At 50.3% G+C, this 24,560-nt stretch overlaps 1 protein-coding gene across 1 annotated transcript in view; it reads right to left on the reverse strand.

Annotated features, from left to right (window-relative positions):
- Window positions 1-331: 331 nt before the first annotated feature.
- The window catches only part of KCNN3 (potassium calcium-activated channel subfamily N member 3), a 97,110-nt gene continuing 72,881 nt past the window's right edge, over window positions 332-24,560 (reverse strand). Inside the window, exons 5-8 of the mRNA XM_080984617.1 lie at window positions 21,516-21,626; window positions 13,089-13,216; window positions 12,080-12,149; window positions 332-7,464 (exon numbers count right to left, since the gene is read on the reverse strand). Coding sequence (XP_080840743.1) covers window positions 7,168-7,464; window positions 12,080-12,149; window positions 13,089-13,216; window positions 21,516-21,626 — 606 coding nt within the window. The 3' untranslated portion in view covers window positions 332-7,167. The remainder of the gene's footprint in view (window positions 7,465-12,079; window positions 12,150-13,088; window positions 13,217-21,515; window positions 21,627-24,560) is intronic.

A 24,560-nucleotide genomic window follows, 5' to 3' on the forward strand; every position in this document is an offset into this window, starting at 1 on the left:
TGCCTCCTGGGGAGCAGGGTAACGGGGGCAGAAAGGAAATGGCAGAATTGAGTTTGGGCACATACCACACCCTGTTTCAAAAGCAGTATGCCATTTCAGGAGTCACGGCTTTCCCCCCAAAGAATCCTGCAGTTTAAGGATGCTGAGATTTGTTGGCAGACCTATGCGCTATTCCCCCCACGGAGCAACAATTCGCAGAGTGGTTTGACAATCAACCCCTCTTCCCGGGAGACTCCGGAAATTGTAGCTCTGAGAGAGGAATAGTGGTGTTTCCTAATAACTGCCGTTGCATTTAACAAGCCACAGCTCCCAAAATTCTTTTTTTTTGGGGGGGGGGGGGAGGAAGCCGTGGCTGTTGAAGAGGTATCATAGTGCTCCAAACGGTGCAGATATGACATTTATCTTGTGCCTGGCATCTCATTGCTTCGCCAGATGGTTAGCTGAAGGGGACATCTTTGCTGAGACCTCTTGTCCCATTTTCCCACCCCACCCTTTGTATACCTGGGTGTGTCGCCTCAGTGGCGGAGATGGCTTGTTTACATTTTTTTTTTTTAAAAAAAAAGTCGCGTGGGGCAGGGGCTGCCGCAATGTGTCTTGGTGTCAAAAATACGCTCCAGAGCTGATGCACACATTCAAGAAGTAAAGACACAGCACCTAATACGGCTCTGCTGAGACTGTACCACCCTGGAATGTCCGGAGGCACCACCCAACTACACTTTCTCCTCATGTCATACATGACCAGAATGCTAGAACATAGGAAGCCATCTTGTACTGAGTGAGATGAGCTCAGGCTTGTCCGCACTGACTGGCAGCAGTTCTCCTGGGCTGGCAGATGTCTCCAGATGTCTACTTGGGATAATTTGCATGCAAAGCAGGGGTTGGGCTCGTCTACAGAGCCATGGTGCTCCCTCCCTAAGCTAAGCTGCAATCTCTCTCTCTCTCTCTCTCTCTCTCATGAAGAATGCGACTTTCTGAAAAAGGGGTTCTAACTGAAGGGGGGGCATCGATCCTGCAATCTTCTCCCCTCGCCCAAAGCAGTGTAAGAAAAGCCCAAGCTGCAGTGTTTCACATGCTCTTTCTAAAAACCAAGCCCATCAAAACTGGTAAGGCATTGCAAGATTGGCACCTCCAGCTGCACAGAGTGTCTCAGGCTCATTTCTGTTTAGTAAAAGAAAAAAAGGGGGGCGAGAAGGCTCTCTGGTGAGCGAAGGAGTTACCAGGAGGGGTGTTAAATCTGATCCTGCAGTCTGTAATCATTGCCTCCCCAAAAAACCCCTTCAATTTGTAGTTAATTGCCTAACAGCTGCCTTGGAACAGGCTGCTCTACGAAATTCATTTAAGCATTCATCGCGGCCCATTTTTTCTTTCCAGCTTCCGGTCCCAGCGCGGTTTTGACGGGCTCTTCTCATTTCCGGTGAAAAACAGGTGCTTTGAGCGATGGCGGGAGATGCCACGGAAATAAGGGGCCTGACCTGGAGAGACGAGGAGGGGCAGACGCGGGGCTGAGATCCTGCCAGCCAAACAGATAGGATCTGACGCTCCCTTCTCTGGATCCCTGTCAGAAGGACGGGGTAGGAAGAATGAGGCGGCTTTGGGAACAGGGGTTCAGCTGGCCGCCAGGGTGAGCAAAAAAGACCCTCCAGCCAAGCAGCCAGCAATTTTCTCTCTCTAGACTGGACCAAAAAAAATTTGTTCTTGCCTCCAAGCCACTGATATGCCAGAAATGATCAACATGGGGGTGGGGTGGGGAGGAGGCTAGTAACTTTTCCAGACTAACAGCCATTGGGGATCCGAAATGGCTCAAGGGAGTGATCAATTAACCCTTTCCTACTGTGCAGTTCTCCCATGATTGAAACCAACTGCTAGGAGTCCTGCAATGTGGAACTGAGTCTGCAGTCTGAGTAGCTTGAGGTAGAGGCAGGCTTGCCTTCAGAACGGGAAAGCAGAGCTGTCCAGGGTCCTGAAATGGAATGAGGCTCTTTCTGTGCCAGCTGTGTGGGCTGCTGCTGCTCCTCTTCCTGGAATTTCCCCATAAGTCCCTTGCCCACCGTGCTACCCCCTACCAGTGTGGCTAAGAGGAATTGGGAGGGGTGGGTGTGCCTGCTTCAAACTGCACCTCTGCCCTCTGCGTGGAGCCTTTGAGGACCCGACCTTTTCTCTCTCTGAGCCTCCGTCTTCACACCTGCCGCATGGGGGCCAGAAGACTCCTGCCTGTCTCACAGGGCTGCCAAACGAGGATTTGCAGCAAAAAGAAACATGCAGATGAGTTGAAGTGCTAGGAATAAAGACACAGGAAGCTGCTTTATACAGAGTCAGACAACTTTCCCACCTAGCTCAGGGATGTCGACACAGGTTGGCAGCAGCGGCTGCCCTGGGTTTCAGGCAAGGGACATTCCCATCCCTAACTGGAGACGCCGGGGGTTGAATCTGGTGCCTTCTGCTTGCAAAACAGATGCTTTAACATTGAGGGGCGGCCCTTCCCTTCAAAATAAATATTCTAGTCCTCATAGATGCTCAAGCATGAAGCCAGTCTCTACCTTCCTTTCCTCGCGATGGAGGTGCCCTAACTCGCTTTTATGTAGCTGAAGGAAAGCAGGGATGGGCTGCCTAATACAGAGTCAGGCCGTTGGCCCATCTAACTCAGTATCACAGACACTGACCGGGAGCTGCTCTCCAGGTGGGGGACATTAACAGTCCAACTGGAGATGCCAGGAACGGAACCTGGGACCTTTTGCATGCAAAGCGGATGTTCTAGTGCTGAGCCACGGCTCCTTTCCAAACAGGGGAAGCTGCCTTATATTGAGTCGCAACATTCGGCCCATCTAGCTAAGTGCTCTGTACCCTGGCTGGCAGGCAAAATGTCCTTGTTCTGATCGCTTCAGACAAATCCCAGCTTTTCTGGGAGGCCAGGGGACTGACCAAGAAGACTCAAAGTGGCTCGCACCGTATATAACCTTCCTCCAAATATTTCCTGGCGAAGCCTCTCCAAAGCCCCAAACTGGCATGGTGGGGGGGGGGGGGGAGAGAATCCAGTGGGCGTTGTAAGGATCCTGCCCTGAAGCTCCGCTCCGTTTCCTAAGCAACTTCAATTGCAAGGAATGTGGGCCACCTACCATCCTCGCTAAGTGGCAGGTTCCCTCCCTTCCTCTTCCCCGTTTAATGCTTTCTGGCGCTGTGATGTTCGGAAAAGCCACACACAGCTGCTGAAGGGGAGTTTTGACAAAAGACCGCTCATCCATCCCCCCCGCCTCCCCTGAAATAAAAACCCCACATGCCGAAAAATCGCTAAAAAGCACTTAGATCTACCTGGGGTGTTTTCTCCCTCCCCTTTCTTGGCTCGCAATTAACCGGAGCCGCGGGGCGGCGCGTAATTAATATCGCTGAGCAATTACACGCTTGCTTTGCCTGTTCAAAGGGAACACGAAGAGTCACCTGCTCAGCTCTCGCTGGAACGAGCCAGCGGCCGCCTCGCGGGGCTCTGAAGCCGAGCCAAGGCCCCCCCCCCAAAAAAAAACAGCCTGAATGAGGAGCCGTGACAGAGGGAGGCATTTGCCTGACAAAAAAGCAGGTGGTAGCGGTTGGGTGATGCCAACAATCGCCTTGACAAAAGGGAATGGAGGGTTCAGAGCAGAGGGCTGTGGCTGTTTTGCTCCTTGCTCCCTCTGGGGAGTTAAAGGTAAAGGGACCCCTGACTATTAGGTCCAGTAGTGGCCGACTCTGGGGTTGCGGCGCTCATCTCGCTTTATTGGCCGAGGGAGCCGGCATACAGCTTCCGGGTCATGTGGCCAGCATGACTAAGCCGCTTCTGGTGAACCAGAGCAGCACACGGAAACGCCGTTTACCTTCCCGCCGGAGCGGTACCTATTTATCTACTTGCACTTTGACGTGCTTTCGAACTGCTAGGTTGGCAGGAGCAGGGACCGAGCAACGGGAGCTCACCCCGTTGCGGGGATTCGAACCGCCGACCTTCTGATCAGCAAGTCCTAGGCTCTGTGGTTTAACCCACAGCGCCACCCGCTTCCCTGGGTCTCTGGGGAGTTAAAAGGGTGTTAAAAGCAGGCAGCGTAAAAAGAGTGAGTTTGGGCCCCCTTCGGGAGAATGGAGAACCCCCTTTTGACCAGCAGCAGGTGACACCAAACTGGGAGGGATAGCTATAGCTGCAGAAGAGATAATCGGGTTGCAAGATGGCCTTGACAGATTGGAGAACTGGAACCAAACTGACAATTTCAATAGGGACAAATGTTAAGATTCTCCACCTAGGAAGGAAGAACCAGCTGCACAAATATAAGGTGGGGGACACCTGCCAGTGGCATATGTGAAAAGGGGTCTAGGAGTCTTGGTGCACTACAAGCTGAATATGAGTCAACAGCGTGATGCAGCAGCAAAAAATACTAATGCCATTCTAGGATGCATCAACAGAAGTCTATAGTGTCCCGATCAAGGGAAGTAATAGTACCACTCTACTCTGCCTTGGTCAGACCACACCTGGAATCCTCTGTCCAGTTCTGGCACCACAGATTAAGAAGAAGATTGAGAAGCCAGAAGGTTTGCAGAGGAGGGTGGCCAAGATGATCAAGGGCCTGGAAACCAAAGCTTATGAGGAACGGTTAAGGGAGTTGGGTATGTTTAGCCTGGAAAAGAGAAGGCTTAGAGGAGATATGATAGCCTTCTTCAAATATCTCAAGGGCTGTCACACGGAAGAGGGAACAAGCTAGGTTTCTCCTGCTCCGGAGGGTAGGACTCAAACCAATTACAAGAAACGTGATTCTGGCTAAACATTAGGAAGAACTTCCCAATGGGAAGAGCTGTTCAACACAAGAAGGTGGTGGATTCTCCTTTCTTGGAGGTTTTTAAACAGAGGTTGGGTAGACATCTGCCAGAGATTCTTTGGCTGCGATTCCTGAATTGCAGGGGACCTGAGAAGGGGTGCCTTCTAACTCTATACTTCTATGACTCTAAGCACGAGGCGGCTGGGCTAAGCATTAAGGCTTCATACACAACAAAGCTGGGTCGAGGCCATTGCCACCTCTGTGTGGGGAGTGTGGGTTGCTTCTCTGAACTGTTCTCGGGGCCACAAAGTTACTTGGGCAGGGAGGGGAGAATCTAATAGTCTCCCCTGAAAACATGTGCATTCTTGGGGCTACCTTCTCATCCCCAGCCTTCAGGTAGTCTCCAGATCTGAGCCCGTGGTGTGCGGAGGGATTTTAATATCCAAAAATGAATTATTTGGAAGGCCTTACATTTCGCACACTGCAAAATGGTATCCCTTTTCTCCAGGGAAGATTAAGGTGGCATGCACAATTCTCAGCCCCTCTCTACTTTAGCCTTACAACACCCCTGCGAGGTAGGGTCAGGCTGGGATATGCTAACCACTAATGCAAACGGTGGCATTTTACGCATTTCCAAATGGGATGTAGCCAAGTGGGATGGGCTCAGCCTGGGCTCAATGAATCAATGGTAGGATTCAGACATGACTTAGACAGCGGTGGCGGGGAACCTGTTCAATCCCTGGTGTCTCCAACAGAGCCTGGATACGCCCCCTTGACTGAAACTCTGGACAGCCGCTGCCAGTCAGTGTAGACAGCACACAGCTAGATGGACCAAGGGTCTGACTCTGCATTAGGCAGCTTACTAATGATTCCTAGTAATTGTTTTTTCAAATAAGCTGTGCACTCCACACCCCTGCTGAAAAATCCCGGGGCTTGCACACCCTTCAAATGCAAGCCAGTGGCATTTCAAACCAGGCTTGGAACTGATTTGACTGCCAGTGGCAATTCAGTTCAACCACTTTGACTGCAGTTTCATTAACCAGTGTGCAGCCTAATTGTCTATATGGCAATTCAAAGCAGGAGCAAACCAATTTAAGTGCCAATAGCAAATTACATTTAAACTGGGTTCAAACCAGTTCAGTCACCAATGGCTGTCAGCCGTGGAGCCTTTGAAAGTGCAGGACTGCCCACCACCATAAAAAACAAACAAACCTACAATTTCCAGGATGCTTTTAGGGGGAGAGGGAAGCCCTACTAATAATAAAAAGTTGATGAATCTGGGAAGCCCAGATGAGAGGTTTGTAATGTGGATAGGCCCTTGGAACTGCAGCGGCAACGCAGTTCAGGCTGGTAACCGCAACGTTTAAAGAAGGGTCGTGGCAATGTGGTCCAAAGGGATGTGATTTTTCAAAGCACCACTGGTGAGCTGAAGGGGCTTGGGGCGATTCTCTCGGGAGGACGATGGAGAACAACTTCTCTTTCACTTTGCGTTTCTTGGAGCGCTCGGAATCTGAGCAAACCCATTTCCTCAGTGGCAACCACCTTGCCCGTGGCGAGGGGAGGGCAAACGCCAACCCATCTGGATGCGTCGAAATCGCTGCTTCGTCTCCGCCAAGAACAGCTTTAGTGGTGGAAAACTTCCGATTTCTCCAAGTCAAGGTAACTCTTCTTAGGCCTCAGCAAAAGGTGACACCTGCCATTTCCCCTTTTTCTTAAAAAACAAAACAAAAAAGACCCAACGCAGAAGAGGCCACAAAGGGTACCTTTACGGCGGTCTCTTTGGCAAAACCAATTCTGAGGGAGCTGGAATGATACCTCGAGACCTTTGCCAAGATTCAGCAGAGGAGGAGGGGGGAAGGGGGGGCACCTGTGTTTCGGCCAATTCGCCACCTCCCCGGTCGCCTTTTGACTTTCTTCGGCAAGACACTTAATGCGCGGAGGGGAAGAAGGAATAAGAATGTTTTTTAAAAATAAAAATAAAAACAACCAGGGAAGAAAGAAGGAGATGAACAACCCCAATGCCAGTGGCTTGGGGTCCAACACAGTGGAATGGTCCCCCTACCTTGCGCCGTTGCATCGATGCCCTTGGAGTTGGCTTGTTTTTCGATTTTTGAAGACCTGAGATTGAACGTGGATTCCTACGGTCCACCGAACGCCGCTGCGAGGGGCTCTGCCGAAAACGCCCGTTTCACACCCCACCCCACCCCGACAACAGGGGGCGCTACCACCGAGACGAGCCCGCATTGTTTCCAGGCGACCCCACAAGGCGGCGGCCGGGGTCCTCTGCTCTCCCCTCCCCCCACATCCGGGGCCAGGATTGACACCCCCACACGGATAACAAAGACCCACGTGTGCGTGTGTGTGTTGTTTTTGTTGTTTCCCTCATGTCCGACGGGGCTCAGCAACTACTGGAGCTGGTATAAGGGGTGGGGAAAGAAGTTGAGCTGACCCCCAAAGGGCTGTCCGAAAGCGGCGTCTGGGGGGCGCCCACGCCCATGCTCACCCCCCGGGCTTCGAGGATAGTGGCCAGGAGCTGCTGTTGCTGCTGGCACAGAGCGTCCGTGATGAGCAAGGGCAGGGAGTGGAAGCTGCTGTTCAGCTGTTCCAGTTTGGACTCCAGCCCGCCTATCTGCTTCTCCAGGTCTTCGCTCCGGTCGTTCAGTTCCGTGATGAGGTCGTACATGACGTTCTGCATCTGTTTAATTAAAAAAAAAAATTAAAAGAAGAATTTTTACTTTTTTTAAAAAAAGAAGAGGCAAATTAGCAGGCTACATTGAGGTCAGAAGGGACGCGGGTAGTGCTGTGGGTTAAAACACAGAGCCTAGGACTTGCCGATCAGAAGGTCGGCGGTTCGAATCCCCGCGACGGGGTGAGCTCCCGTTGCTCGGTCCCTGCTCCTGCACAGCTAGCAGTTCGGAAGCACGTCAAAGTGCAAGTAGATAAATAGGTACCGCTCCAGTGGGAAGGTAAACGGCGTTTCCGTGCGCTGCTCTGGTTCGCCAGAAGCGGCTTAGTCATGCTGGCCACATGATCCAGAAGCTGTACTCCGGCTCCCTCGGCCAGTAAAGCGAGATGAGCGCCGCAACCCCAGAGTCGGCCACGACTGGACCTAATGGTCAGGGGTCCCTTTACCTTTACCTTTAATCAGGTTACTTAGGGTTGTATCCCACAAATGCAACATTTATTTAAAGCACTATGATACCACTTCAAACGGCAGTGGTTTGCTCCCGCAAAGGATTCTGGGAGCCGTTGTTTGTTAAGGGTACTGAAGAGTTGTGAGGAAAGGTGGGATTATTGTAATAACCTGCAGTTTCATAAGGGTATATATTTGAAGTAGATGAATAAATGAATAAGTTAATTTGGATACGCAGAAGGTATTAAAAATAAATTTAAGGAACCGCAGAAGGAGAGGGAAGGAAGTCAAGTTTTGAAACGTTAAAATGACTGTAAAATTATTGAAATGCATAAAATTGAAAATCATAAATTTTTTTTTAAAAAGGGGGGGGAAAAGAGTTGTTAGGAGACCCCTGCAACCCCCCTGGAGAGCTACAAATTCCAGAGCTCCCTGCGAAGAGGGATTAAATGTTAAACCATTGTGGAAATCAGGGCTTTTATTCAGTTGGAACTCGATGGAGCCCAGTTCCGGCACCTCTCAGGTGGGCGTCATTGCCATTACAAGAGAACAAGGGCGAACAAGATCATGGTGAGCCCCGGCCCGTCTTTTTCTAGAAAAAATTGTGGAAACTGAAGCTCTGCAAGGGGAATGTGGGCCTAGGAACCAACTCATAGGGGCCGAAAGGGTGTCGCCCCCAATAAAATACCTGAGGGGGCTGCCCCCCCAAAAAGTTAATGGCAATTTCCATTCAAATGGGGTGTGTGCAGTGTCATGTGATTATGTGGGGCGGGGCTTACCGGCCGCCTCCAATATTTTATTTAAGTTGGGGGGGTGGCTCTCCTAAAGACCCCCAGAACCCTTAACAGTCGGGATTCCCCCAGAAGAATCCTGGGAACTGTAGTTTGGCCCTCTCTAACAAGCCCTGGGGAGGGACGCGGGTGACGCTGTGGGTTAAACCACAGAGCCTAGGACTTGCCGATCAGAAGGTCGGCGGTTCAAATCCCTGCGACGGGGTGAGCCCCCATTGCTCGGTCCCTGCTCCTGCCAACCTAGCAGTTCGAAAGCACGTCAAAGTGCAAGTAGATAAATAGGTACCGCTCCAGCGGGAAGGTAAACAGCGTTTCCATGCGCTGCTCTGGTTCGCCAGAAGCGGCTTAGTCATGCTGGCCACATGACCCAGAAGCTGTATGCCGGCTCCCTCGGCCAATAAAGCGAGATGAGCGCCGCAACCCCAGAGTCAGCCACGACTGGACCTAATGGTCAGGGGTCCCTTTACCTTTACCTTTAACAAGCCTTGGGGATACCCTCTCTCCTCAAGCTATCCCTGTCTCTCCAGGCCACGCCCCTTCACCAGCCCTGCTTTGCACCCTCCTCAAGTGTTTTTGCCTGGCTGGAACGTGTCATGAAAACCAGCAAGGCCTCTTTGCTTGCTTAGATAGGAGGACAGAGGGGGATAAGCGTGTAGGCCTCAGTTCCACAGGGATGGCCAGCAACCTGGATGATTGGATAGACAGACAGATAATTTATTGCGGTCAGAGACCAGTTTATAAAACACACTTGGGGGTACAATCCCAGAAGGAAAGCAATTTTATCTAGAACCCCCATTGGACTCAAAAGAGCACTAAGAAAACCCGCAGCATGCTGTGAAACTGAACCTCTCAAAATCAACTATCAAAGATGCTCGCTTTCAGGGAAAAACCAAAGCTTAGAAGCTGGGAACCTCCAAGGCCATAAAATAGAACAAGTCACAAATTGTAAGTATCTAGGAATGGTGGTACAGACTTCAGGAACCAACAAACCTGGATGGTTTAAAAAAAGAGGCCTGACAAATTCACGGAGAATAGGGCTATCAACAACTACTAGCCACAAAGGCTAGTTGGGAGGCAGGAATGTTTCTGAATACCAGCTGCTGGAAAACACAGGAGGGGAGAGAGCTCTGAGGCTCAGGAACCGCTTGAGGGCTTCCCATGGAGGCAGCTGGCCAGCCACTGTCAGAACAGGATGCTGGACTAGATGGGCCATTGGCCTGATCCAGCGGCCAGGCTCTTCTCAATGTTCTTAATAATAATAATAATAATAATAATTTATTATTTATACACCGCCCATCTGGCTGGGCTTCCCCAGCCACTCTGGGCGGCTTCCAAAAAAATATTGAAATACTGCAATACATCAAACACTAAAAGCTTCCCTAAACAGGTCTGCCTTCAGATGTCTTCTAAAAGTCTGGTACTTGTTGTTCTCTTTGACATCTGATGGGAGGGCGTTCCACAGGGAGGGTGCCACTACCGAGAAGGCCCTCTGCCTGGTTCCCTGTAACTTGGCTTCTCGCAGTGAGGGAACCGCCAGAAGGCCCTCGGAGCTAGACCTCAGTGTCCGAGTACAACGATGGGGGTGGAGACGCTCCTTCAGATATACTGGACCAAGGCCGTTTAAGCAAGCAAGCAAGCAAGCAAGGAAGCAGTGAGCTCCATTAGGTAAACACATTTCTTTCCCTGCTCCACGCACCGCCACCCGTCGCAGGTCTGAGCCGAGAAGAGAGTGTGTTATCACTTCCTTCCACAGGGTTGCCTGGCAACCAAACGTTCGGGGAAGCCCCGCATGGAAGGTGCCAGATCGCTGCCTCCCACCTCTGCCACCACTCCCTGACTCAGAATCCCCATGCAGTCGAGAGAGGCTGGAGGCAACGGATTTCGGGCAAGGGGGAGGAGGCAGCCTTGTCCAGGACTGGAGCTGGCTCGGAAGAAAGATCACGGCTGCAGTGTGGGGTACCCTCATCTCCCTTCTGGGGATCCTTTGGTGAGCATCTTCAGATCAAACCCAAGTACAGTGGTACCTCGAGTTACAGACACTTCAGGTTACAGACTCCACTAACCCAGAAATAGTACCTCGGGTCAAGAACTTTGCTTCAGGATGAGAACAGAAATCGCGCGGCGGTGGCACTGTGGCAGCGGGAGGCCCCATTAGCTAAAGTGGTGCTTCAGGTTAAGAACAGTTTCAGGTTAAGAACAGACCTCCAGAACGAATTAAATTCTTAACCTGAGGTACCACTGTAGCCACAAATGCAATTTTGGCACCATCCTGATGTCGGGCATGGTATAAGTCCAAGCCAGTCCACAGATACATCCTGTAGGACTCAAATCACCTCATCCTATCCCCCATTTCCTAAATCAGGCATGGCGGGACCTCCGGCCTGGACCGCAGGGGTCCATGCACTGGTAACCTGATTGCCGCAATGAGCTCTCTGCGGGGCTGCCCTTGGGGGTTGGTCTGGAGGCTGCTGTTGCAGAACACAGTGGCTTGTGGGGGCAAACTCCTGCTAGTGTATGGACACCTGAGGTGCAGGAGGAATTTGCATTGGTTGGCAATCTGAAACCAGGCCAAGCTCAATGGGTCTTTAACTGTTCTATTTGTTTTGTGTGTAAATAGCCTGGAGACAGTGGTTTAGAAGGTGCTGTGGGTTAAACCACAGAGCCTAGGACTTGCCGATCAGAAGGTCAGTGGTTCGAATCCCCACGACTGGGTGAGCTCCCGTTGCTCGGTCCCTGCTCCTGCCAACCTAGCAGTTTGAAAGCACGTCAAAGTGCAAGTAGATAAATAGGTACCACTCCGGCGGGAAGGTAAACGGCGTTTCCGTGCGCTGCTCTGGTTCGCCAGAAGCGGCTTAGTCATGCTGGCCACATGACCCGGAAGCTGTACTCCGGCTCCCTCAGCCAGTAAAGCGAGATAAGGGCCGCAACCCCAGAGTCGGCCACGACTGGACCTAATGGTCAGGGGTCCCTTTACCCTTTACTTTAATATAATATAATATAATAATAATAATAATAATAATAATAATAATAGTAGTAGTAGTAATAAATGTGGCCCTCTGAGCCTCTGTCTGGCCCCTAGGACTCTCCCCAAAGCACTTCTGTTCCCCAGGCCACACCATTCCCTGGACCTGCCTCCTTTAGCATTTCTGCCATTCCTGAGCACTAGATAATGCCTCTTCGGACGAGTGCATGTGCAGAAACTAGCCTACTGTAGAAAGGTAAAATCTGCCTTAGTTGCTCCACCCACTTTTGCCTCTGGCCCCACCCACCCCAGGCACGTGGCCCCTGGAAAGTTGCCCAGGAGGGAATGCGGCTCTCAGGTTTGAGAAAAGTTACCCCACTCCTGTCTCAAATTCCGGGAGAGAGAGAAAGAGAGAGATGGTTACCTTAGAAAGATCGACCAGGGTGTTGGCTTGGTCACTCAGTTTCCTCTGTTCCATCTTCACACCCCTTAACCTGGAAAAGGGGCGAAAGAGCAACCAATCAGCTTGCGGGCATTAAAAGGTGCGTCCCGCCTGCCCACCCAATCCAAAGCCCAGAGCTCTGATTCCACCTGTTGCCTTGCTGGGTTCCCAATGAGGACTAGAACATTGGCAAGCCGAGCCTTTGCCTGGAGGTCAAACACCGCTGGCGGCGCTACCGGAGGAAGACCCGTAGATGAGCCCCTTCCCATTCACCTGTACGCCATCCTGGATTAATCTTCTGCTGGCTAAATTTGCACCCGCACCAGGACGGTTTATTTTATCCCACCTATCTGATTTTCAGTTTACTTCATCTTTAATAGTTTACATATATCATAATTTCTAACCATCTCCCCCACACACTTACTTTAACCATAAAAACTTCACATTTCATCACTTATAAAATACATTATCTTCTACTTCTAACCCTACCGCCTATATCCACTTCCAAAGCTATTCTAAGATTTATTAACATATTTTTTCAAATATTCCTTAAACTTCTTCCAGTCTTCTTCCACCGTCTCTTCTCTCTGGTCTCGGAGTCTCCCGGTCAGTTCGGCAAGTTCCATATAGTCCATCATCTTCATCTGCCATTCTTCGATAGTTGGTAAATCTTGTTTCCCCTGTCACTTGTTAACTGACTTTTTTTTTTAACTTTTCTTTCCCAAAACAGCAACCTGGGGATGCTGTGGACTCAACTCACAGCATTCTGCGTGCAAGGCGGCTGCTGTTCCACGGACCCAAAGCCCTTCCTCAGCTTCCTTAGGGCGGAAGCAGCCCTTTGCTGCCCCTAGCGCAGAAAACCCTTGCTCCAAATGGCTACAGCGACTCCTGACGTCCCAGGAGCAGCTCTCGGCAGGCTCTGCAACCTGCTATCCCTTATAGTTAGGAGATGCCAGCGTGGCGGAACAGAGGAGAAAAGAGCCCAGCTTACTGATGAATGGCTTGGAGGAATTTTCTCTGGTGTTTCCGGACTTTGGCGTGGTCGATTTTCTTCAGCAGTTTGGTGTGTTTGTAGATGAGCCAGGTCTCCCGCAAGACGTTGGCAGCCGCGTTTTTGATCTGCAAGGGGAGAGAAGAAAAAGCAGGGCCCCGGGGTTAGCTCACCTGCCCAGGTGAAGTGCACCTTTTCCTTCCCTCTCTTCCTCCCCCAAAACAGCACATAGCCAACAACTGATCTTATGCTCTATGAAGGATTAGGCAGGCTCACAGAGCAGAGGGCTCTCACCAACCCTTTATTTTCCTTTTTTTACAAAATACATTTTTATTGGTTTTTTTACATATCATTTTCAACAACCATTTAACCTAACTTCTTGTCTTACACAATGTTTTAGACTTCCGTCAACAACCTCTGATGATTTCCCGTTCTTTATCGCTTATTCTGCATTTCTTAATTTCTCTATTACTCTTAATTATCATTAACTAATGATTCTCTTCATAGTCTTTCTTGCAATATTTCAAACAGTCCTCCTTACAGAACTTCTTGCAATCCTACTAGCGTAATCTGTTTGTTACAATTGCTTTTCAAGTATTTTCCATCTTCAGGTAAAACGTGCCAATTCTTTTGCAGCTGACATTTTGTTCCTTCCAGGCCCAAGGAGGAGGGACCAGCAGTCTGGGAAAAAGTTCAACATTTGTATAAAACAGCAGATCTTTATTTGCAAAAAAAATAATCCTAAAAGTGGGGACGACGACCCCAAAACTGTCCAATGAGGGCTGAGTAGGCCCTCTTAATTATCTCTCTCTCTCTCTCTCTTACACACACACACACACAAATAGAACACTCCCTGGAAAAGGTAAACTGCTCCTGCCCAAAGAGGTTCCATTTTGAAACCACAGCTCAGAGCCACTGACGAGCCCGACACGCCATTTGTCGGGACGGCTTTTCCCTGAGCTAGTGGCTACCTCCGTAAAATTTCACAACTGCAAATCAGTGTTAAGAGGTGCGGAGGCTGGCTGTGGTTAACCCAGAACACATTCACGCCTTGCATTCAAAGAGCTATGATACCACTTTTAACCATCGCGGCTTCCCCCAAAGAATTACTGGAACTGTAAAAGGTGATCAGGGTCCTTTGGCTTCCCCCTCCCCCAGCCCCGCAGCTTTGGCATCGCTCTGGGTCCCGTTCTGGGAGCTGGGGTCGGGGGAAGCTCGGGCTTCCCCCGCCCCAGCCCTGTGCCTGGGGGGGGGGGATAATTTTTTCCCCTTTATTTCCCCCCCCCCCAAATCTAGGTGCGTCCTATGGGCCGGTGCATCCTATAGGGCGAAAAATACGGTATATATTTGGTATGTCTGAAAGGTCCCCTTTATTGCATAAGCCATTTTCGTGGGTTTAATTTGTAAAGGGAGAGGCTCTGAGGTGGGCCAGCCCTGAGATCCAGACTCCATGCCGCCCCTCTCTCCACGAAGGCCTCTCTGCCTCCCTTTTAATCCCGGATGGGTGACAATTCTTAGTACAGAAGGAACTGCACTCTGCACGTGTTGAATGGCACTCTTGTGTGCCGTGTTTCTGGGGACGCCCCAGGCCAAAGTGTGGCATCCTGGGATCTGAAAAGCAGCCAGCCCAAGATACACAGAAGGAGCTGCATTAGATGGACTAATGGTCTAACCCAAAAAATACGCCAACACAAGCGAGGGCGGGGAGCCAGAGATTCCCCAACCCTCTGGTAATGAGTTGCTGTGCAAAATTTTGCATCCAGTTTAACTCTAATTGTATTTTTAAAACTGCTTTTAATACTGTGTTTTAATGCTGTAACCTGCCCTGGGACCTTAGGGTGAAGGCAGGTTGTATAATAATAATAATAATAATAATAATAATAATAAGGCCCTTGTCACCCATTCCCTCAACCCAGAGAAGGATCTCAAAGAAACTCTAATGGCCTGGGTTTGTTGAAATCAGGAGAGGCATTGCAGGAGGTATTGGGGTCCTGAGCTGTAAAGAGCTTTCTAGGTCAAAACCAGCACTCTGAATTGCATGGGGAGTCAATGTAGCTGTTAACAGAATTGGTGTCATGCGATCTTGTTTGCCTCGAAGCTGTCAACAAGTCGGGCAGCCGCATTCGGTCCTAACTGAGGCTTCTGAGTCATTTTTAAAGCACATTGGAGTAGTCCGACCTTCCAGTTACCACTGGGGCCACAGATTCCTGTAGCCAAGTTACCCCAAGCCCCAGTTTGGTTGTAGCTGGGCCACCAGCCTAAACCGATCATGTTGGCTGGGGTTGTGTGGCAGTTACATGCAGCCTACCCCTGTCTATTAGCAGTATTACCGTATTTTTCGCCCTATAGGACGCACCGCCCCATAAGGCGCACCTAGTTTTTTGGGGGGAAATAAAGGGGGGGGAATTATTCCTCCCCCCCCAGGCACGGGGCTGGGGAAGCCCGAGCTTCCCCCGACCCCAGCCCCCAAACAGGCAGCTCTCTGCAAGCCGTGGGAGCCCAGCGCTGACTCCCGCTGCTTGCTGAGAGGTGCGCGAAGCCTGGACGTGCTGAGCTCAGCGTGCGCGGGCTTCAGCATGCAGGCAACTCTCCGCAAGCAGTGGGAGCCCAGCGCTGGGCTCCCGCTGCTTGCGGAGAGGTGCGCGAAGCCTGGAGAGTGAGAGGGGTCGGTGCGCACCGACCCCTCTCGCTCTCCAGGCTTCAGCGAAAGCCTGCATTCGCCCCATAGGACGCACAAACATTTCCCCTTCATTTTTGGAGGGGAAAAAGTGCGTCATATAGGGCGAAAAATACGGTAATTATAATTGTTATCATGTTGTTGTTGTTTAGTCGTGTCCGACTCTTCGTGACCCCATGGACCAGAGCACACCAGGCACTCCTGTCTTCCACTGCCTCCCGCAGTTTGGTCAAACTCATGCTGGTAGCTTCGAGAACACTGTCCCACCATCTCATCCTCTGTCGTCCCCTTCTCCTTGTGCCCTCCATTTCCCCCAACATCAGGGTCTTTTCCAGGGAGTCTTCTCTTCTCATGAGGTGGCCAAAGTCTTGGAGCCTCAGCTTCAGGATCTGTCCTTCCAGTGAGCACTCAGGGCTGATTTCCTTCAGAATGGAGAGGTTTGATCTTCTTGCAGTCCATGGGACTCTCCAGAGTCTCCTCCAGCACCATAATTCAAAAGCATCCATTCTTCGGCGATCAGCCTTCTTGATGGTCCAGCTCTCACTTCCATACATAGCTTTAACTATACGGACCTTTGTCGGCAAGGTGATGTCTCTGCTTTTTATTATTATTATCATATTAATGATTAATTCATTCATATTTATATCCCAGCTTTCCACCAAGGAGCTCAAGGCAGTTGCATGCTTGTCCTTCTCCCTGTTTTAAGCCACACAACACCCCTGGGAGGTGGGCTAAGCTGAGTCAGAGACTGGCCCAAGGTCACCTTCATGGCCGAGTGTGGACAAGAACCCAGGTGTCCCAAAACCACTACCCTAGAGCAGGTGTGGGGAACGGTTGGCCCTCCAGGAGTTGGTGAACTACAACTGCCATCACTCCCAGCCGTTGGTTATGCTCTCTGGGGCTGATGGGAGTTGTAGTTACCGTATTTATCGCTCTATAGGACACACTTTTTCCCCTCCAAAAATTAAGGGGAAATGTGTGTGCGTCCTATGGAGCGAATGCAGGCTCCTTGGCTTCAGGGATAGCAACGCAAAGCCTCCGAAGCGCAGAGGGAACGCTCCGGAGGCTTCGCGTTGCTTTTGCTGAAGCCTGGAGAGCGAGAGGGGTCGGTGCACACCGACCCCTCTCACTCTCCAGGCTTCAGGGATAGCCGCCTGAAGCCTTTGGAGCACAGCAGGAACTCGCGCTGCGCTCCGGAGGCTTCGGGTTCCTTTTGCTGAAGCCGGGAGAGCAAGACTCTCCAGGCTTCAGTAGAGAGGGAGAGCTGCGCAGCGTCCCTTCAGCCAAGCGGGAGGAGAAATGGAAGGGGCGCCGTTTCTCCTGCCACTTCGCTGAAGGGGCGCTGAGCAGAGAGGGGGAGAATGTTTTTTCTTGTTCTCCCCCTCCTACAGTCCGGTGCATCCTATGGTCTGGTGCGTCCTATAGAGCGAAAAATACGGTAAGCAAAAATAAGATCTGAACACCTCTTCTAACTCACGGGCATGGAATCCTTGACCCTCCAGATCAGGGGTCAGCAAACCTTTTCAGCCATGGGCCGGTCCACTGTCCCTCAGACCTTGTGGGGGGCTGGACTATGTTTTGAAAAAAATATGAACGAATTCCTATGCCCCACAAATAACCCAGAGATGCATTTTAAAGAAAAGGACACATTCTACTCATGTAAAAACACGCTGATTCCTGGACCGTCTGCGGGCCGGATTTAGAAGGCAATTGGGCCGGATCTGGCCCCTATTTTGCCTACCTATGCTCCAGATGCTGCTGCTGGCTGCTGGCTCCTGCCTGTCCCTGAACCCTGGGCCTCGCTGGCAAGGTCTGATGGGGGCAGCGACAACTTCCAGAGTGCCACAGGGCCCCTGCCCCTGTTCTAACAGAGGACGCTGAGGACTCAAGCTGTGACCTTCTACATGCAAAGCATGTGACCTGCCCGCTAAGCGGCAGAGCCCCTCCTTCTGGAGGAAAGGAGCTTCCTTCTGGATCCAATTAAATTATCTGCAATGTGTGGTTAAGCTAATGCCAATAACAACTCAATTTCCACTTTGATTCCCCAGCCCTGGAGATGCCACACCGAGCAGCTAATACCTTTTTAATTTACAGGGCTATGGAGACATTTGCAAAGGGGGTGGGGGTGGGGCTGGCAACTGGCGGAAGGGGCAGACAGGCAGCTCACAGCAGCAGCAGTGCAGTTTCCTGCCCCAAAGAAAGAGAATCTTGCCTGGAACCTGGGAAGACGGCTGCCAGTCAGTGTAGACAGTACTGAACTGGTGGTCTGACTCAGTCAATTATTATACAGCTTTCTGAAGACATCTGAAGGCAGCCCTCTATTGGGAAGTTTTTAATGTTTGGCGTTTCATTATGTTTTCTATATTCTGTTGGAAGCCACCCAGAGCAGCTGGGGCAACCCAGCCAGATGGGTTGTTTGTTGTTGTTTAGTCATTTAGTCATGTCTGACTCTTCGTGACCCCCTGGACCAGAGCACACCAGGCACTCCTGTCTTCCACTGCCTCCCGCAGTTTGGTCAAACTCATACTGGTAGCTTCGAGAACACTGTCCAACCATCTCGTCCTCTGTCGTCTCCTTGTGCCCCCAGTCTTTCCCAACATCAGGGTCTTTTCCAGGGAGTCTTCTCTTCTCATGAAGTGGCCAAAGTATTGGAGCCTCAGCTTCAGGATATGTCCTTCCAGGGAGCACTCAGGGCTGATTTCCTTGCCAGGTGGGTAGGTATAAGCAATGTTGTTTCTTTCTGGGGGTACGCATACCCCTAAACATTTTATAAATCTAAGTTTTGCCTCATTGAGGGGCAGTATTTCAATATGAGTAGGAAAATGAGAGTACCCCTAAACATTTTTTTTGGGGGGGGGGAAGCACTGGGTATAAGTAATCATCATCATCATCATGCCTGGTCTTTGGCCATGTTCACTAGGAGTGATGGGAGTTATACTTCAGTAACATCTGGGGGTGGCAAAAGGTTCCCCACTTGTGGCCTACACAGGCTGGCAGCAGCTCTCCAGGGTTGGGGGTCCCTCCCAACCTTACCTGGAGTTGTCAGAGATTGAAGCTGGGACTCTCTGCATGCAAGGCAAAGATTCTCTACCACTGAAGCTGATGGAAGGCACTCTGTGCCACTGAGGCCACCTGAACCTCAAATGACAGCAAAGGATTCAGAAGTACCCGCAAGCTATGTACCCGGTCTTTCAGAGGGCAAGGCTCTCTTGCCACCCCCATGTCTAGGGAGATGTGAAAAAGCAATCCTTGCTCTCTCGACTCCCCCTTCACAGTTCGTCTTTTTTCTTTTCCTTTTCAAGGAGCTAAAAAGAAGCAGCTTTGAGGCGGGGAAAGCCGGTTCTGTCCATGAATCATTCTTGCCACGCACAAGGGCTCCTTCGGAAAAACTCTCAAAGAAAATGGATTCTTGGAATTAGCAACCTGGGAGGGCAGAAAACCCACCATGCATGTGTAACATAAAAATGATGGATTGGGAGCTGTGCTTTGCTCATCACCTGTGAAACTTATGTCCGTGCCTGGGTGGAGCTGGAGAAGGAAGAGGCTGGCTGATTGCATGTTGCATCTCAGTGAGTGTAAAATTGAAGATAGGCTTCCTCATACTAAGAACTCTCCTGGGATGATCTTCTGTAGATTTGGTACTGGGTTTAGTTTAATGGAGAGGTTTTCTTTCTTTATTACCTGGAAGGCTGTCTGCCCCTTTACAGATCTGTCAGTTTGTTTGGATCTTCTGGGGAGATTCTTTTGGAGGGGTTTATTTCCTTATTGTGGCTGGCACAACCCTCTTTTAAATAAAACAAATAAATCATTTGACAATTATTAACAAAGCCGCTCTAGGGAAAAAATACACCGGGTCGTAACATTCTGCAAGAAAATATTATTTAGCATAAAAATGACAGGACTTCTGTCATTTTAAAACCCTCAAAACCTACTTGAATTTGTTTTCGTGAGATGGGACAAACAGTTTCCCCATAATTTATTTCTATAGTGACTTACAACTCTTGCTTGTAGATGATGTGTGTGTGTGTGTGTGTGTGTGTGTGTGTTTGTAAGGTTCTCCACTTCTGGCTGTCTGAGGTGGCCACTGGCCCACTCTTAAAAGCTTTCTGCAAGCAATCAGTTCAGGTTCCTTCTGAAAACAGCCAGTTCCTTCCCCCCCAGCATCCCACCTGGTGGGGAAAAAGATGGGAAGGATGTAGGGAAGAGAGAAAGGGGGGTGGCCCTGTCCTGGTTTGGGTTTCATCTTGCCTGCCTCTGACTTTGGCCCTACCCACACTCATCATAAGGGACGCGGGTGGCACTGTGGGTTAAACCACAGAGCCTAGGACTTGCCGATCAGAAGGTCGGCGGTTCGAATCCCCGCGACGGGGTGAGCTCCCGTTGCTCAGTCCCTGCTCTTGCCACCTAGCAGTTCGAAAGCACATCAAAGTGCAAGTAGATAAATAGGTACCGCTCCGGCGGGAAGGTAAACGGTGTTTCCGTGTGCTGCTCTGATTCGCCAGAAGCGGCTTAGTCATGCTGGCCACATGACCCGGAAGCTGTACGCTGGCTCCCTCGGCCAATAAAGCGAGATGAGCGCCGCAACCCCAGAGTCAGTCTTGACTGGACCTAATGGTCAGGTGTCCCTTTACCTTTACAATCATCATGCAGCCCCCAAAGGATTACCCCCAAGGGAAATGAGTTGTTTGATGACACCCCTTCGCCCCCAAAATGTTGAATGCTTTGAAAAATGTATCCTGCTCTGGGATCTGATCCAATTAAGAGTACTTTAAAAACAAAACCCAGAAGAAACAAATACATAAAATACAATTGGCACACAAAAACCTTATTAACACCTTGATGCTGCCCTGCCAGATAAATCTCTCTCCCCCTCCAGTTGCCTGACATGCACGAGACCTGGGAGATCTTCACGCAGGCCTGGAAGTGTTGGGGAACTTGTCATGATATGGGGCCTCTGAAGAAACAGCTTCTCGAATCATTAATTTGCTCTAGTGCTCCCCTGATGGACATGCACACAGTCCCTGCCTGCTCCGAACAAGCCTTTCAGGCCGTTCTCCTCTTTTTCTCACTCCCCTTCAAAGAAAACACCTCTGACATTTTTCCCGGCTCCAACCTCGGGCAGCTCAGGGATCTTGCAAAACCTGCCCCTGGGGAACAAGAGCTCCTGTTCTCCGCCTCATCTAAAAAAAGCCTTCCATAAGCAAGCAAAATTATCCAGAGAGGCCGGGGAGAAAGCAATTTAGATAATGAATCTGGCGGAAGGGGGGGGGGGGAGAGGTGGCCCCGGAGGACCAGAGGGGAAGTGTGAGGAAGTTGCTAGGCAAAAGCAACAGCCTAAAAAAAGAAGGTTCTGATGCAGCCTTTTCCGCCAAATCCAAGCATAAGGAGGAACAAAATTGGAATATTTTAATGTCTACATTGGACCCGTTCCGTTGCCAATTAGCATTGCTGTAATATCAGGTACTCAAGTCCCAGGCTGGACAACTTTGTGGAGGGTCTGTCTATCGGCAGCTCTTAGCCGTGATTTCTTATGAACCTCCAGCATCAGAGGCAGTCTACCCCTGAATACCAGCTTTTCTTAAGTGAACCTGGGACCACTGTCCACCCAGCTCAATATTGTCTACACTGACCGACAGCAGCTCCCCAGTCTGACCTGGAGATGCTGGGGCCTGAACCTGGGACCTTGTGCATGCACTGAACCATGGGGCGTCTCACGGGAGGGTCTCTCCACATGCTCGCAGTCCGCTTACCCGCTTGGTGAGCTGCGTGTCCATCATGAAGTTGTGGACGTGCTTCTCAGCTTTGGTGAGCTCCAGCTTCCGTGCCACGACAGCCACTACCAGGGCGGTGCAGCCAGCCCCCTGGCAGGCGAAGGAGAGAACCAAAAACAAAACACAACACTGAGAGTTAGCCAGAAATCCAACCCAAATATTAACTCAGCTTCCTGTTTGCACTGCTGCCGCAGCCGCTTTCAAATCCCCGTGGCTGCTGTTTTGAATTTCCCCAAGGACAGAAATCCTTGCCCTTGCGGCTACTACCATTAGTATTTTTGTTTTCTAGCCCACAGTTTTGTTTCTGGCTGATACCTCCAACCATTTTGTATAGTGAGGAACCTCAGGCCTGGGGGACCAAGGTGACCCTCCGGGCCTCTCAATCTTAGCCCTCGGAACTCTCCCTAGGCCACAGCCCCTTCCTCAACCCCACCTCTATCCCCAAGGCCACACACTCCTGCTGGCCTTGCTCTGCACCCTCGTTGTGTGCTTTTTCTTGCTTGGGCGTGTCCTAATAATAATAATAATAATAATTTATTATTTATACCCCGCCCATCAGCCTGGGCTTCCCCAGCCACTCTGGGCGGCTTCCAAAAAAATATTAAAATACTGTAATACATCAAACATTAAAAGCTTCCCTAAACAGGGCTGCCTTCAGATATCTTCTAAAAGTCTGGTAGTTGTTGTTCTCTTTGACATCTGGTGGGAGGGTGTTCCACAGGGAGGGTGCCACTACCGAGAAGGCCCTCTGCCTGGTTCCCTGTAACTTTGCTTCTCGCAGTGAGGGAACCGCCAGAAGGCCCTCGGCGCTGGACCTCAGCGTCCGGGTAGAACGATGGGGATGGAGATGCTCCTTCAGATATACTGGACCGAGGCCGTTTAGGGCTTTAAAGGTCAGCACCAACACTTGAACTCTGATACTGCCTCTGGCTTGTCTTGAGGGGAGGATAGAGAGGGGAACAGGTGTGTAGACACAAACCTATCTCTGCCCACTCTCGCCTCTCTGTCCCCCCGCAATCACAGACATAAAAGATTCTTCAGCCCTGATTGATTGATTGATTGATTGATTGATTTGTTTGATATATCCTCCTTTATCAAAAGATCCCAGGGCAGTGTACAACATTAAGAAGACATTTTATGAACCATAATAATAAAAACATAATACAAAGCGTAATAATAGACAGCACAGGGCGCCTGCCCTGTGAAATGCCTTCCCATCAGATATCAAAGACAGAAACTATTATACAACCTGCCACAGAAATCTGACGGCAGTCCTATATTGGAAAGTTTTTGATGTATTGTGTGTTCTCTTATATTCTGTTGGAAGCTGCCCAGAGTGGGTGGGGCAACCCAGACAGATGGGCAGGGTACAGTTGTTGTTGTTGTTGTTGTTGCTGCTGCTGCTGCTATTGTTGTCCTCAATACAGTCATACCTTGGGTTACAGCCACTTCAGGTTGCGTCTTTTCGGGTTGCGGACCGCAGAAACCTGAAGGTACTAGAACAGGTTACTTCCGGGTTTCGGCGGCCGCGCATGCACAGAAGCGCTAAATTGCACTTTGCGCATATTGCAACCCGCATATGCGCAGACGCGGGTTGTGAATGCTGCGGGTTGTGAACGTGCATCCCGTACAGATCACGTTTACAACCTGAACATCCACTGTTTTATTATTATTATTATTATTATTATTATTATTATTATTATTATCATCAGTGTCCAAGGCAGCTGCAATGTCCTGGTTCCCTCCAGCGCCACCATTTGGCAGGTGAATGATCAAGGGCGGGGGGGGGGGAGTGTCAGACAGAATATGCCACTCACTGGGACTTCAAAACTCCCCAAAGCCACATAGCAAGGAGAAAAAGACAAGGATATACAACAGCCTCTGCCCTAAAGATTTGCATCTGAGCCGCTATCCATGGTGCTGAAACAGCACCTGCTTGCTCCAAAAGTGGACAGTGGTGCCTGCAGTTCATCCAGAAGCCCCGTTAAGCAAGAAATTGCCTTAAAAGAACTGGGTTTTTTAAATTAATTTGCTTATTAATGAGAACATTAAGGATAAATGCCTTTTATTGGTATTGTTACAAGCAACAAGAAGCACTTAGGAACTGTAAACCAACACAGTCGGGCTAGACTGCAGGCTTACAACCTAAGGCAGCCCTCTCTGATCCAGGGCAATCCAGAAGTGCTTGGGACTCCAACTCCCATCAGCCCCCAGCCAGTAGGGCCAATGGTCAGTGATGAGGGTAGTTGTGGTCCAACAACATTTGGAGGACCACAGGTTCCCACGCCCTTTGCTGCCATGACCTTATCACAGCCACCTGCACGGGTGGGGGGGGGGAAACTACACACCTGGGGGCTGAACGTGGCCTCCAGGCCTCTCCATCTGGCCCGCCAGTCTCTCCCCAGACCAGCCCTGCTTTTGTCACCCTCCTTGAGTGTTTCTGCCTGGCTGGAAGATGCCCTGGAGCTCTGTTTGTGGACCTCGCTTCCCTTGGCGAGAATAGAGGAGACTGTGTGAGTGAACGCTGGAACTAGCCTGTCGTGCAAAGGTAAAACGTGTATAATAACAATAATAATAATTTTTATTTATACCCTGCCCTCCCCAGCCAAGGCCGGGCTCAGGGCGGCTAACAAGCAATAATAAAAACAAGTTGAATGAATACAACTTAAAAACAAGATTGAAATACAACATTAAAATATTGAAACAGTAAAAATATTGAAATGCAGCCTCATCACAGGAGGAGAAAAGAAAAAGAAAAAGAAAGAGGGGGAGGGAATCAAATTGGCTCCAAGCCAAAGGCCAGGTGGAACAACTCTGTCTTACAGGTCCTGCAGAAAGAAATCAGATCCTGCAGGGCCCTGGTCTCATGAGGCAGAGCGTTCCACCAGGCCGGAGCCAGTGTTGAGAAGGCCCTGGCTCTGGCTGAGGCTAATCTAACTTCCTTAGTGCCTGGGACCACTAGGGTGTTGCTATTTATGGACCTTAAGGTCCTCCGTGGGGCATACCGGGAGAGGCGATCCCATA

This window comes from Podarcis pityusensis (genome assembly GCF_964106645.2).
Source record: "Podarcis pityusensis genome assembly, chromosome: 16".
NCBI lineage: Eukaryota > Metazoa > Chordata > Lepidosauria > Squamata > Lacertidae > Podarcis > Podarcis pityusensis.